The 11,007-nt window shown below is 40.5% G+C and overlaps 2 protein-coding genes across 2 annotated transcripts; both read right to left on the bottom strand.

Annotated features, from left to right (window-relative positions):
- Window positions 1-5,035: 5,035 nt before the first annotated feature.
- LOC120077626 (uncharacterized mitochondrial protein AtMg00860-like) lies at window positions 5,036-5,362 on the bottom strand. Its single transcript, XM_039031576.1, has one exon. It carries the CDS (start codon window positions 5,360-5,362, stop codon window positions 5,036-5,038), a length of 327 nt encoding a protein of 108 aa, XP_038887504.1.
- Window positions 5,363-6,703: 1,341 nt separating this feature from the next.
- LOC120077619 lies at window positions 6,704-7,250 on the bottom strand. The gene is made up of 2 exons (XM_039031562.1): window positions 7,107-7,250; window positions 6,704-7,012 (listed from the first exon to the last, which is right to left on the bottom strand). Exons 1-2 carry the CDS (start codon window positions 7,248-7,250, stop codon window positions 6,704-6,706), a joined length of 453 nt encoding a protein of 150 aa, XP_038887490.1.
- Window positions 7,251-11,007: the final 3,757 nt, after the last annotated feature.

Raw genomic sequence — 11,007 nt, 5'->3', positions numbered from 1 at the left:
AGATAAGTCGGTTATCAAGATAGGACTCTTTGAAACAGTCTAAGGGGGTTTGGAATTTTAAGACCCAGGAAGGCATTCAGTTTATCAAATGAGCTGTTGTTAGAACAACATCTCCCCACAAATAGAACGGAAGAGAAGTTGACTACATAAGAGACCGAGCAACTTCGATAAGATGATGGTTTTTTCGTTTGGCTACTCCATTTTGTTGAAGAGTATACGCATACGAACTCTGATGGACAATTCCTTTAGAGACTAAGAATTCCCTAAAGGAATTATTAAAAAAACTCCCGACCATTGTCACTTTGAAGGATAACAATTTTTGCATTGAATGGGTTTCTACAGAACTGTAGAAATGTTTGAAAACTGACGTGGCTTCAGACTTATTAGTAAGAAGAAAAACCCAAGTTAGTCTAGTGTGGTCATTGATGCATGGTTAATGCGATGAAATAATGGTGTAGAATGCGATGGTGGAATATGTGTTGTGTATGCAAGTTTTCTCAGCAAGATCTAAGTATAAATCCTACTAAGTTGCCTGATAAGCTCAGGGTCGAACACAGGGACTAAGGAAATAGTATGCGATGGTAATTTTTGGTTACTTTGCGGTAACAAATAATTCAATGCGTTGGTTGGTTTGTTGTTTAAGGTAAAAGGTTTATGCAACGAAATTGAGAAAAGAGTTAATAATGCGAGAGATACAATGAGTATGTGGATGACTAGCGTTTCCTGAGATTGCGTTCAAGTTATGCGATCATGCTACACACATGCAACAACAGTTCATTTTCTAATGCAAATTCGATAGCTTCTAGTTTTAGGACGCATGCGATGTATTCGATGATGTCTATAGAGCTTATTCCTAAGTCTCTACTTCTTGCCTATACAATGATGAATGATGCACACAGGTACAAGATGACCACATACAATCATATCCTATCTCTAGGGTGCATGCGATGCGTTAATAGCAAACAGAACTTATTCCTAAGCTTCTATCTCTTGATTATGCGGTTCTAATCTGACTCTTCCGAGCCTAGATTCTAATCTGACTTTTCCAAGCCTAGATTCTATCTTTAGACTACCCTCTCGAGTATCTCTAAAGAACGAATGATGCATACATAATACAAGATGATCGCATAAAGTGAAGATCCCAGGTTATGCTAGCTAAGTGCTTCTCAACCCATTCGACAATTTAGCTACTCATGCGTAATGTAAAGAGAGTGGACAGATATAGAGATACAATTTCAATTTTATAAATAAGTTTAAAATATTAATGACAATGGAAGATAAGGATGGAGAGCCTGGTAGCAATGTCTTGCTTTCCAAGGCTTTTACACTGAGTTTTCTCTACCCTGCCCAAAAGATATTCTTGCTTCCGCAACAATTGGCCCTCTCTCTGTTTTCGACGCTTCTCGACACTCTTCCAAGTTAACCAAGACAATCTCTCAACGTATTCTCCCTTCACTCGCTTCCGCCTTCTAAGTATATGAAATTATGAACAAGGTTAACTATCGTCTATATGGTGAATTCTCCGAACAGAACGAACTAAACTCCTTAAACGAAGGTGGCCTTTAGTATTTATAAAGCTTCAGGGTGAAGAGCATTTTCTCTCGAATAATTTCACTGATGGGATGTCATTAATTCTCTGTCTAATGCGCTGAATATTTGTCACCGAAAAGTTGAGTGTACTTGCAACAGTATGTCATTAACGGCTTGTCAACTAATTTCATATTCGACCGTCATCAGCTTTCTATTCCATCGTGATTTATTAAGCTTTCACCTTGATGCGTCGGCTCTATGCGGCCACCTTCTTGAGCAGATTTTCGCGAACGCATAGCCTTGCGGTTGCAATCTCTTAATGTGCTCGGACGCTAATTTCCTTGGATCACAATTCCTCTTTGCGCCAACGCATTTTCTGCACAAAATATATAAGTTAGCTATTTTTAATGCAAAGGACGCATGTGATCACAATGTTATAAACTTAATGCTTTTGGACGCAACTTTATATATTTTTACCATCGCAATCTTTCATTATTTTATAACTTTGCACTGAAATAACATGCATTTCTGTCCGTTATCACACCCCTAAATTTAAAACAATGCTTGTCCTCAAGCATAAGCTAAAGATTTTCTCTAGAAAGTTGACCGCCTTCTTCTTTCCTAGATTTCTCAAGGATGCCTTATTCAAATCCTATCTATCGAAATCTCCTTAATTCTTATCAGGTCTCTTCTTAAAATATTTCAAAAATTAAGGGACCGCAAGTTTAACCTTCAAAAATACTTTCCTAATTTTCAGGGCATCGCATGATTTATTTCATATAAAAAACTTTCTACTGGGATATTTTCAAATGTTTTTTATCCTTGCGTATTTTAGATATTTTTTCTAAGACCTTGCGCTGATCCAAGTACCTAGCCTTTGTTTTGGCTTTCCCCCATGTGTGTCATGGACATCCAACTACGAGCAAGGCGTTCTTTCTCAGTCTAAACTCATGCCCATTTGGCAGTGGAGTTGCGATCATTTTATTAATGCGTTGATCACGATTTCTACCTTCGTTTTGGCTTGCCCCCACGTGTTTCATGCGGACATCTAACTACGAGTAGGATCCGATCGCAACGTTATGATTTTGTTTTTTGTAGAGCCTAAAAATAGCAAGGGTGAAAATGAATACCGCACCCCCAAATTTAAACGCAACAATGTCTTCATTGCTGAAAGATTGAAAGAAGTCATGCGATGCTCTTAGGAAATTACGTAAAAATTAGTTTGAAAGAAAGCTGGTGGACCACTAACTTCTAGAAATATTTCATGAGTTAACTGTCCTAAAATTAAGTTGACTCTAGTATATACGAAAAAATAGGGGCATGTGTTTCATCATTGAAATGATAATTGGCAAAGAGAAATAATGCGGTGACCTACTAGATTAATCAATGTGTAATGATTGCGCCGACTAAAGAGGATGCGATGATAAAATTATCAAAGTTAAAATGTGATACGAGAGAGCAAAATTTGGAATAACAAAGTCAAGGAAAGATATAACCCCCAAATTTGCTCTGTCACCCGCATTATTTATGAACACATCCTTCTTTGTGGCGAACTGCTCTCTTCGATTACAGTGGCGGAATAAGCTAGTTGCATCTTTCGTGCAGCTCCTCCACAATCGTTCACCACGATTGTTGCAAAGAAAACATTGAGATGGTCAAATAAAAAAATAAAAACAATTTTTTTTTTAAAGATGCAAAGACAAATATACAATAACAAATAAAAGGGTAATGAAAGTTCATGAATCATTGATAGGAAAAAGGATATTCCAAAAGACTTGTGCCCTTGATGAGGTTCTGTCGCATAACAACGCAGGGGCCACTCGATTTTTCTTCATTCAGGATTTCTCAGGTCTACAGAGGTCTTCTCCCGATGAAAATCACCTCCGCAATATATCTTGACTCTTTGCCCGTTAACCTTAAATGTGCCGGTCTCTTCCTCATTAGTCAGTTCGATCGCACCATGCGGGAATACTTCTTTGATTATAAAGGGTCCAGACTAGCATGACTTTAATTTTCCGGGAAAGAGCCATAGCTGCAAATTGAAAAGTAAGACCTTTTGTTCGACATGGAGATTCTTGCTTCCCTTGCCAACCTTTTTCGCGCTCTTTGTAAATTTTGGCATTCTCATAAGCTTTCGTTCTCCATTCATCAAGCTCAACCAACTGAAGTTTCCTTGCTTCCCTTGCCGCCTTCAAGTCGAAATTAAGCTTTTTAACCGCCCACATTGCTTTATGCTCTAACTCAAGTGGTAGATGACATGCCTTTCCGAACACCAGCGCATACGAGGACATGCCTATAGGTGTCTTCTAGGCGGTTCTGTATGCCCACGGGCATCGTCCAACTTCATTGCCCAATATTTTCGTGAAGGTTTTACCACCTTCTCTAATATCAGCTTGATTTCTCGGTTGGACACTTCAGCTTGACCATTTTTCTGTGGGTGCTATGCGGTGGCCACTTTATGAAGGATATTATATTTGAGCAGCAACTTGTTGACGATGTGATTAACAAAGTGGGAGCCTTCATTACTTATTATGGCACGTGGAGTGCCAAAACGAGTGAAGATATTTTTCTTCAAGAACTTGGAGACTGCCGCCGCATCGCTTGTGATGCACGATACCGCTTCTACCTATTTAGAAACGTAGTCGGCGGCTAACAGGATGTATTTGTGACCATTTGATGGTGGAAATGGTCCCATGAAGTCTAGGCCCCAGACAGTGATGTTCATGGGCATCGTATGCTTCCATGAAATGTTTCCCATGCGTTGTCACCGGTCGCATTTCATCGCATAGTCTCTTGCATCCTTGAATAATGTTGGCCAAAAATACCCACTCTGTAATACCTTTTCTGCTGTGCGTTGGCCTCCAAAGTGCCCTCCATATGGCGAGTCATGACATTGTGATAATATGCGTTGGTGAGCAGCATCTGGTATGCATAGATGCAAAATCTGGTCTGATCCCCTCTTATAGAGATTTGCCTCGTCCCAATAATATGATTTTCATTCATGTCTGAGCCACCTCTTTTGGTGGCTGTATAGTCTTCAGGAAATTGTTCGCACACCAGAAAATTGACCACGTCCCCATACCATGGTAAATCTTCAATTTTCAATAGTTGCTCGTCTGGGAAAGTTGTGTTCACCTTTGACTGGTTGTGGTCAACTTCTAGATTTTCTAATCTGGATAAATGGTCCACAATCTAGTTCACCGTCTCCTTGCGATCAATGATTTCCATATCGAATTCCTAGAGGAAGAGAACCCATCTAATCAATCTCGGTTTCGCATCTTTCTTTGTCATCAAATATTTTATTGCCGAATGGTCAGTGTGAATGAACACTTTAGTTTCCAACAAATAAGCTCTGAATTTTTCCAACGCAAATATCACTGCAAGCAATTCTTTTTCTGTGGTTTGTTTGAGCAGGATTCAAAGTTGTACTCGCATTTGCAATGGGGTGTAGCATTGTTTTCCTCTTTTGTGCCAGTACTGCTCCCATCGCATAACCGTTTGCATCTCACATTAATTTAAAGGGTTGTGTCCAATCCGGTGCGATCAACACAAGTGCGGTTGTTAATGCATTCTTCAGTATCATAAATGCGTTGCGGCATTGATCATCAAAGTCAAACTTTCTTTCTACCTCCAACAATGCACTAAGTGGTTGTGCAATCTTTGAAAAGTCTTTCACAAAGCAACTATAAAAGCTAGCATGTCCCAAGAAGCTCCTGATAGCTTTCACATTTGCTGGAGGTGGAAGCTTTTCAATCGCCTCAATCTTTGCCTTGTCCACCTTCAGCCCATCCTTGGAGACTTTGTGTCCCAGCATAATACCTTCCTTCACCATGAAGTGACATTTCTCCCAATTAAGCACGAGGTTCGTCTCTTCACATATTTTCAATATCTTCTCTAAATTGTTGAAACAGACTTCGTATGTTTGCCCATACACCGAGAAGTAGTCCATGAAAATTGAGAAGTCTTCCATGAAAATTTCTACAGAGTCTTCAAGATATTCCGAAAAGATGACCATCATACACCTTTGGAAAGTGTTCGGCGCATTGCATAGGCGAAACAGCATGCGTCGAAACACAAATGTTTCATAAGGGCAGGTGAATGTGGTTTTCTCTTGATCTTCGGGAGCAATCATGATTTGGTTATAACCGGCATATCCATCCAAGAAGTAGTAGAAATCATTTCCAACTAGGCTGTCTAGCATTTGATCGATAAAAGGCAAAGGGAAATGATCCTTCTTTGTTACCGCATTTAGTTTGCGGTAGTCCATGCAAATCTGCCATCCAGTGATGGTCTTCATTGGTATTAGTTTATTATTTGCATTGGGGATTACCGTCATCCCTCCTTTCTTCGGCACACATTGCTCGAGGCTGACTCATGTGCCATAGGCTATTGGATAGATAATGCCCACGTCCAACCACTTGATTATTTCCTTCTTCACGACCTCCTTCTTCGTAGGGTTGAGTCTGCGTTGATGTTCGATCGATCTTTTGTGATTGTCCTCGAGATGAATTCTATGCATGCAGTATGTGAGGCTGATTCCTCTAATGTCTGCTAACGTCCAGCCAATTGCTTTTATATACTTTCTCATGACGCTTAGCAGTGCAACCTCTTGATCTTCATTAAGTTCAGAGGAAATTATTACAGGTAGCATTTCATTCTGCCCCAGAAATACATACTTCAGGTGGTTTGAGAGGGTTTTCACCTCTATTGTTGGTGGTTGTTCCAAGGATGGCTTTGTTGTTTTTCTTTCTTCACTCGCTGTCGGCTTGTCTTCTTTAGGTGCAACTTCTTTGGTCGTTTTTTTTGTCATTATGTTGCAGACTACTATGGATGCATTCGCATCCTTATCTTCATTTTCATCTTCAGGCTTTTCTTCTTCATTCAAACTTGGTTCATCATCGGATTCATTGAGGTCTTCTTCTTCAGGATATTTCATGGCTCGGATAATATCAAACCTGAGCTTCTTTCCATTCACGCTCAGTGTGATCTCTCCCTTGTACACATCAATCCGAGCACGACTAGTGGATAAAAATGGTCGTCCCAGAATGATGGGTACATCTTTGTCTGCTTCATAGTTCAGGATGATGAAGTCGGCTAGTAATATAAATTTGTCAATCATAACTAGAACATCCAAAACCTTCCCTTCTAGATGCACAAGGGATCTACCAGCTAATTAGAGAGTCACCGTCGTGGGTGCCAACTGCCTCGCATTCAGCTGCTTGAAAATTGATAGGGCAATCAATTTGATGCTGGCTCCGAGATCGCAAAGCGCTTGACCAATGTATGACCCTCCAATAGAGTAGGGTATGGTGAAACTTCCAGGGTCACGCATTTTCGGTGGAATTATAGATTTTGAACTTTGCGTCAATGCCACCGTTGCGAACATACCAGTGCTTCTCTTCTTTGTCACCATGTTCTTCAGAAACTTCGCATACGTGGGCATCTGTTCAAACGCCTCAGTGAACGAAATGTTAATATGCAACTGTTTCAGCAAGTCCATGAAGCGTTGATACCATACCTCATCATTTTTCTTTTTTTTTGAGTCTCTGGGGGAATGGTGGCAGTTGTATGTTCACGGTTCCCTGTTCTTTCGACTTCGAGGTGGACGCAATCTTCGGTTCCATCGCCTTCTTTTCTTCTGTTTCTTCCTGAGTCAAAGGGATCTGAGGTTCCATTGCAATTGGAGCGGTGCGACTAGGCTTCTTCTTCTCCTCCGCCATAGTCTTTCCACTCCGCAACGTCACAACTTGACATTACTATTTTCCCGTACCCCCGAGTTGCGCGGGAGCTCTGTTGAACTCGGCAATGCCCCCTACGGTCTATTCTTGAGTTCACCACAATCTGTCCTATCTGAATTTCCAGATTGCGGATAGACGTCCCTTGGTTCTGAAGAATTGTTTCATTCATTTCAATATATTGCTTCAGTAAACCCTCCAAAGATGAAGATTGTGGCGCCTGTGAACTGCTGGCTTGATTTTATGTTTGACTATTGGTTCGTAGGAAAAATCCTGGTGGCCCTTCTTTTTGTGCCACTGATTGAAAATTCTGTTGTTGATTTTTCCATGCGAAGTTAGGGTGGTTCCTCCACTCGGGGTTGTACATATTGAAAAATGGATTATTTTTCACGAAATAGACTGACTGTGGGTTCCTCGGGCATTCCTCCATTGGATGGCCTTCACCGCAGTAGTACAACTTGTGGTCGTCTGTTTGATTGCATTGACTTGCCCACTATGCGTTCCTGGGCTACTGATTGCAATTACTTGTATCAAATTCATCATCGCAGTCATTTGGTTTTGAAGGGATGTGATGGCCCCATTATTTGCGTACTGTCTTTGATACTTAATCTTTGATCACTTTCCCTCCAATCTTCATGATTTTTAGAAATGCGATCAAGTATATTCTTGTCCTCATCGTAAGTTTTATCAAGCAGACCTCCAGCTACTGCCGCATTGGCAGCCGTCTGCGATGCAGGATTCAGTCCGTGGTAGAAAATTCCATCTGTAAGCAATCTGGTAAGCCGTTATGCGGGCAATTCTCTTAAACCTCGCTCAAGCGTCACTGAGCGATTCGTCAATATCTTGTTCTAAATTGGTGATCAACTTCCTTCTTCTGGCATTCTTCGTCGGGGGGAAGTACTTCTTCATGAACTTTTCAACTACTTGTTCCCATGATGTAATCTCCCCTGGTTTGAGAGAATAAGCCCATTTTCGTGCTTGGTCACACAACGAAAACAGGAACAATGTTAATCAAACCTCCTCAGCGGAGATGTTTGAGAACACAAACGTGTTGCAGATCTCAATGAAACTCCGGAGGTAGGCGTGTGGATCCTCGCCATGCCTACTGCCAAACTGTCCGGAAATTTGAATCATTTGCAGCATCACCAGTTTCATTTCGAACCTCAATCCGTCAAGAGCTGGTCTCATGATTCCTGGTGAGAAATCATAGAGGTTGGGCGACGCATAGTCCCGGATGGGCCTACTGCGATCATTCCCCAATAGAATGGGATACGCCATGATATTATTTTCATTTGGTGCTCCATTTTCTGGTTGCTCCGCCATGTTTGGATCTTTCTCTTGTTGTTGTTGTTAGCGGCTATCTCCTTTTCTTCTTTGGAAAGTTCTCTCAATCTCTGGGTTGTAAATGGGCTCAGGATTTTTTCCTTTGCTCATACGACGTCCGCTTCTTCCCTTACCTAAGGAGAAGAAGTGCACAGAGATGGAGAGTCTACAAAGAAAATCAAAAAATTACCGTGAGCACAATGTATTGTCGTAGTCCCGACAACGGCACCAAAAACTTGATGCATGGTTAATGCGATGAAATAATGGTGTAGAATGTGATGGTGGAATATGCGTTGTGCATGCAATTTATCTCAGCAAGATCCAAGTATAAATCCTACTGAGTTGCCTGGTAAGCCCAGAGTCGAACACAGGGACTAAGGAAATAGTATGCGATGGTAATTTTTGGTTACTTTGCGGTAACAAATAATTCAATACGTTGGTTGGTTTGTTGTTTAAGGTAAAAAGTTTATACGGCGGAATTGAGAAAAGAGTTAATAATGCGAGAGATACAATGGAGTATGCGGAGGAACGGGTTGAGAAGGTCTTTAGTAAGCGTTTCCTGAGATTGCATTCAAGCTATGCGATCATGCTACACACATGCTACAATAGTTTATTTTCCAATGCAAATGCGATAGCTTCTAGTTTTAGGACACATGTGATGTATACAATGATGTCTATAGAGCTTATTCCTAAGTCACTACTTCTTGCCTATGCGATGATGAATGATGCACACAGGTACAAGATGACCGCATACAATCATATCCTATCTCTAGAGTGCATGCAATGCATTAATAGCAAACATAACTTATTCCTAAGTTTCTATCTCTTGATTATATGGTTATAATCTGACTCTCCTGAGCCTAGATTCTATCCTTAGACTACCCTCACGAGTATCTTTAAAGGACGATTGACGCATACATAATACAAGATGATCGCATAAAGTGAAGATCCCAGGTTATGCTAGCTAAGTGCTTCTCAACCCATTCGACAGTTTAGCTACTCATGCGTAATGTAAAGAGAATGGACAGATATAGAGATGAAATTTCCATTTTATAAATAAGTTCATAATACAAAATGACAATGGAAGATAAGGGTGGAGAGCCTGGTAGCAATGTCTTGCTTCCCAAGGCTTTTACGCTGAGTTTTCTCTACTCTGCCCAAAAGATTTTCTTGCTTCCGCAAGAGTTGGCCCTCTCTATGTTTTCGACGCTTCCCTGCACTCTTCCAAGTTGACCAGGACGATCTCTCGGTGTATTCTCCCTTCACTTGCTTCCGCCTTCTAAGTATATGAAAACTATGAACAAGGCTAACTATCGTCTATATGGTGAATTCTCCGAATAGAACGAACTGAACTCCTTAAACGAAGGTGGCCTTCAGTATTTATAGAGCTTCAGGGTGAAGAGCTTTTTCTCTCAAATGATTGCACTGATGGAATGTCATTAATTCTCTATCTGATGCGCTGAATATTTGTTCACCAAAAAGTTGAGTGTACTTGCTATAGTATGTCGTTAACAGTTTGTAAACTAATTTCGGATTCGATCGTTCCATCAGCTTCCTGTCCCATCATGATTTATTAATCTTTCACCTTGATGCGTTGGCTCTATGCAACCACCTTCTTGAGCAGATTTTCGTGAACGAATATGATCGCATAGCCTTGCAGTCGCAATCTCTTGATGCACTTGGACGTTAATTTCCTTGGATCGCAATTTCGCTTTGCGCCAACACATTTTCTGCATAAAATATATAAGTTAGCTGTTTTTAATGCGATGGACGCATGCGATCGCAATGTTATAAACTTAATGCTTTTGGACGTAATTTTATATATTTTTATCGTCGCAATCCTTCATTATTTTATAACTTTGCGCTGTAATAACGCACATTTCTGCTCGTTATCAGTCATCAATGAAAGTTACAAACACTGTTTGCCAGTGGCGGTAGTAATAGGTGACGGACACCAAACATCGCTATGAAAGAGGGTGAATGGTTTGGAAGGCTTATAAAGCTGAGGTTTTAGCGAGACACAAGGTTGTTTAACTTGGATACACACATCACAATTCAAGTTAGAAAGATTAACATTGCGAAACAGATGAGGAAACAAATATTTCATATAATGCAAACTAGGATGTCCAAAACGATAGTGCCATAATATATAATCAGTTTCAGAGGTAGAAAAACAAGATGAAAGTAAACTAGTCCTATCACATATCCTAGATGAAGCATCTTCAGTAAAGAAATACAGCCTCCCATCATTTCGGGCAGTGCCAATCGTCGTCCCTGAGTTTAGGTCCTAAAAAACAACAGCATTAGGTGAGAAAGTAACTCGACATCTTAAATCCTTTGTAATCTTGCTAACAGATAATAGATTATAAGAAATTTTAGGCACATGCAGTACATCTTGAAGAACCAAACCCTCAAAGGG

This window comes from Benincasa hispida, chromosome 1 (genome assembly GCF_009727055.1).
Source record: "Benincasa hispida cultivar B227 chromosome 1, ASM972705v1, whole genome shotgun sequence".
Lineage (NCBI taxonomy): Eukaryota > Viridiplantae > Streptophyta > Magnoliopsida > Cucurbitales > Cucurbitaceae > Benincasa > Benincasa hispida.
The sequence above is the reverse complement of the archived record's forward strand: the minus strand, read 5'-3'. Positions and strand labels throughout refer to the sequence as shown.